A 3902-nucleotide genomic window follows, 5' to 3' on the forward strand; every position below is an offset into this window, starting at 1 on the left:
CATGCACACACTCTCTCTCTCTCTCTCTCTCACATACACACACACACACACACACACACACACACACACACACACACACACACACACACACACACAGACACACACACACCAAGCCTAACAATACGGAGTGGATGCATGCTTGGTTTACTGTTGTGCATACACCTTTGTGCTGGACTTTGTTGATGTGGATGTTTTTTCCATTTGACATTTCTAATGCTGTGTTACTCAAAATGTCTTCATTGTCACAGCTGCTTTTAGTTGCGCTATCTATTTAGGCACTTTGGTTGTTTTATGGGATGACTTGACGAGAGAGAAAGAATCAAGACGGACAGTTGTTCTCTGAAGTCACCTACCTCCCAAATAGCTTATGAAGACAACAATTATAAATAGATATGAATAACTATATCTATTTTTCATTATTTATTTATTTATTTTGGTTTTCTGCATTTGTGAAAACTCTTCATGTCATCATTTTGAAAATCTTCCTCACATTTTAGCATGTCTAGTCCAGATGTAAGGACCCTGGCAGGGTGCCAGACCACCTTCATCCTCTAAGAACGTGGCCATAAAATTCTGAGTGAACAGATTTCCAGTGCATTTTGAATGCACTTAGAGCTGCTTGCTTATGATTGGATCATGAAACACGCATGTTGCATTTACATTTTAGGGTTCAGGGGTTCAGATCATGCAATGCCTTCTAAATCGGCCTGACCACTTTTCTTTTAAAGTATTGTCAAATCAATATTTCAGACCAGGAAGAGAGTGGTATTTCGTGGGTTTTGCATCTGAACTCTTCATCATTTAGCTTTTTTTTTTTTTTAGTGAATCCAAAACGACAGACATGTCAATTACACGACAAGGGCAGAAGCCGGGAATTGAACCCACAACAACATGTTGTACAGTATGTGTAGAGAGACTAAATAAAAGACAATGACAATTCTTTGTTTGTGTGTAATTTGCGTTCAGGTCGAGCCGGAAGTGGACATGTCTCCGATACAGGAGGACGAGGGGCCCAATGCCGTCTCGCAGTTGGCCAAAAAAGTGAGTAACAGCCAAACCATACCTGCCTACCAGCAGAGATTCCACCTGTGTGAGACTAAAAGGAGGATCAGACAGACACTATTGGGGTGGGGTGCATTCAAGTCATGTCTGTTTTATATAGAGCACAGTCTCATAGTTGACAAATGTGGTTGACACAAAAAATAAAGAATACTTTACCACAGTGTTAAATAATGAAAAGGACAAAAGCATGTTTTAACACACCTCCTTAACCGTGAGAGTGTGAGGGTTTGAGTTTTGTGTGGTGGAGAGATATGTGGCTAAAGGCCATTTTTAATAGATATATGTATTACATTTAAATGATATGTGTATATACATATGTTTTTCTGGACACCAAGCAAACCAGGACTGCACTGAAGTCTAGTGCAGTGAACCTCAGGCTGAGAGAATCTGGACAGCTTGTACTATAGCCACAGGAAAGTGATGCAGTAATCAGTTGGTGTTCAGTAGTGCAGTTCAGTATGGGTATGTAGAAAGGTTGAGTTCCCTTTCCCTGGGCAGGAGTGTAAAACTAAAGAGTCACATAGCAAACTGTTTCCTCAGTGCTGAAAACGAGGTGTTTGGGGATGTGGAGGCTTCAAGTGGCCTTAAGTAGCCTGCTGCCTTAAACACTCTACACTTGAAACCACACACGATGAATTAGTCAGTCCTGCTGAAGCCGTGCTGCACAGCGGCATGACCGATTTTAACGAGGCGAGGAGGGCTAAGGAACATGTCGGCTGTGCTTTGATCAGATGCAGGGAGCCAGCGTGAAGGGCTGGAAAAGTGTCACCGCGCTCTTCAACAAAGAGGACGAGCACCAGCTGCTGGAGTCGGAGACGGACACCGAGACGGAACCGGAGAGCCAACCGGAACCAGAGCCCATACCCGACCAGTGAGTATACGCCACCACCGCCATCAACATCATCACCATCATCATCATCATCATCATCATCATCATTATTGTCATCGTCATCACTATCATTACCTCTGTCACCATCTTCAGCCTTACACTAGCATTACCACCCCACCACCACCTCCACACTACCCATTCAAGTATTCATGGTTAAGCCTATGCTGACTGGTTTCATACTTTCTTCTTGACCTGTTGCTTTCTTGCATTTCATTTCTCTGCATTTCATGCATGTCTCTTAGAAAGATAGATACAGATAGATAGAAATATATATATATAGATATAGATAGATATATGAAAATAAATAAATAAATAAATAGATATGTTAATGGATCCATGGGGGCAATTTGACTCCAATAAGCTTGGTGCTCTTTGAGCCGTGTCTGTGTGGTTCCCTTGCAGCCCGTTGGCAGTGAGGCCAGAGGAGCCTCGGCCCAACAAGCGCCTGACGGGCTTCTGGGACAACTTCGCCACCAAGCTGCAGCAGGCCAAGCAGGCCCAGGCAGCCGCCGCGGCTGCCATGGCAACGGAGGCGGGGTCAGAAGGCGACGTGGAGGCGGGGATTGACAACGAGGGGAGGAGCCCGGAGGTGGAGAACCAGGAAGAAGAAGGAGGAGGAGGCGAAGCGGGGGCCTCTGGGCAGGAGGAGGAGGGCAACAGCAACAGCTTCTCCAAGTACACGTCTCTGGGAGGGGGCGGCAACGGGGAGACGGCACTCAAATGGAACTTTGTCACCAGCAAGCTGGCCGAGCTCAAGACCAAAGGCATGGCCAAGACCAACTAGCCGACCGCAGCGTGCAGAGTTTGTAGGCAGGTGGGTGGGTAGGTGGCTAGGGGAGCAAGAGGAGGATTGTAAAGGGGTGAGAATGCCGAGGGAAAAAAACATCAAACACCTGGGGGGCTCCCTAAACAGTCCACAAGGTCACAGTGTCTGCTGATTTTGGCTTGAATCATTCATAGTCATTTGATTCATCAGCAGCTCTAAGGACTTTCTCAGAGCTTATAGAAATATCTCTAAAAACAGCAGACTCTGGCCTTTTTCGATGCATTTAATTCAATGTGTGTAAGAACTCTCTTGTTTCTTTCACCAGTACTTCAGGGAATAGCACCAAAAACGTCTGTAAATTCACATAGAAAACTCTTCATTCTCGTCTTTTCATTTGTCCAAGCACACATGAGTCATTTTAAAGGTGGTGATGGGCACGGCTGAGACCATATGTGTTGCGATTTAGGAAAACCCTTCACCTGGTGCACTCAAAAATCATTGATTTTACTCTCTCTGATGAACTTTGTCCTATTCAGCAACATTCTGGACACTGTCTCCAGGATTCCATTCTCCCAAAATATTGGATATTGCCAGGATGGTATCAGAATCAGCAGAATAAATTGGCAAAATTATTCTGCACCATGTGAAGGATTCTTCCAGATCGCATCACATTATGTGAGTTTAGACATAATCTGACTCTGAGATGAGTCAGATTAGGACCATATTAGGGCCACACCATATTGGAATCCGTCAGGCAACCCAGTGTTCATCACTTGGCATCAGATTTTTACAACGACAGACATCCAGGTTGTATTCTGATCTAATTTCTAATTTGAATCACAGAATGAGAAACAGCAATACTCTAAGAATCACTCTAAAAGTATTGTGTGTCCACTGTGGATGTCCAGTTAAGAGACAAAGACTGCCCCATTTGTTCTCTGTTCAACTCCACATCTCTTAAGACTTCACGGTAGCATCATTTCAAAGCTTCAGTGATGGCCTGCCCCTGAGGTAAGTCTTAAATATGGGCAGTGGCTGGACATTCTGTGGCTTCGACAGAAACCCCATCAGAGGACTGCTGTTCAGCATGACACTCTTAATACTAAAGAGCGCAATCAGCCCTCTAAGTAAGCTGAAGAGTCACTTCACTCATAGGCTTGGAAAAGATCAATTTATGATCAATTT

The 3902-nt window shown here is 44.4% G+C and overlaps 1 protein-coding gene across 1 annotated transcript; it reads left to right on the forward strand.

The window, feature by feature from the left end:
* Nucleotides 1–934: 934 nt before the first annotated feature.
* On the forward strand, nucleotides 935–2735 carry LOC134082326 (uncharacterized protein C1orf232). Its single transcript, XM_062537973.1, has 3 exons — nucleotides 935–1041; nucleotides 1794–1933; nucleotides 2354–2735. The coding sequence occupies exons 1-3, from the start codon at nucleotides 985–987 to the stop codon at nucleotides 2733–2735; spliced, it is 579 nt and encodes a 192-aa protein (XP_062393957.1). The 5' UTR covers nucleotides 935–984.
* The last annotated feature ends 1167 nt before the right edge of the window (nucleotides 2736–3902 follow it).

Source organism: Sardina pilchardus, chromosome 6, assembly GCF_963854185.1.
Source record: "Sardina pilchardus chromosome 6, fSarPil1.1, whole genome shotgun sequence".
In the NCBI taxonomy this organism is placed as follows: domain Eukaryota; kingdom Metazoa; phylum Chordata; class Actinopteri; order Clupeiformes; family Clupeidae; genus Sardina; species Sardina pilchardus.

What these genes read in the sequence shown, in the direction of transcription:
- LOC134082326 (XM_062537973.1), top strand. Translation starts at nt 985, where the DNA reads ATGTCTCCGATACAGGAGGACGAGGGGCCCAATGCCGTCTCGCAGTTG. An exon ending in TCTCGCAGTTGGCCAAAAAA is followed by an intron (nt 1,042 to 1,793) that starts GTGAGTAACAGC and finishes TGCTTTGATCAG; the next exon opens with ATGCAGGGAGCCAGCGTGAA. An exon ending in CCAGAGCCCATACCCGACCA is followed by an intron (nt 1,934 to 2,353) that starts GTGAGTATACGC and finishes GTTCCCTTGCAG; the next exon opens with CCCGTTGGCAGTGAGGCCAG.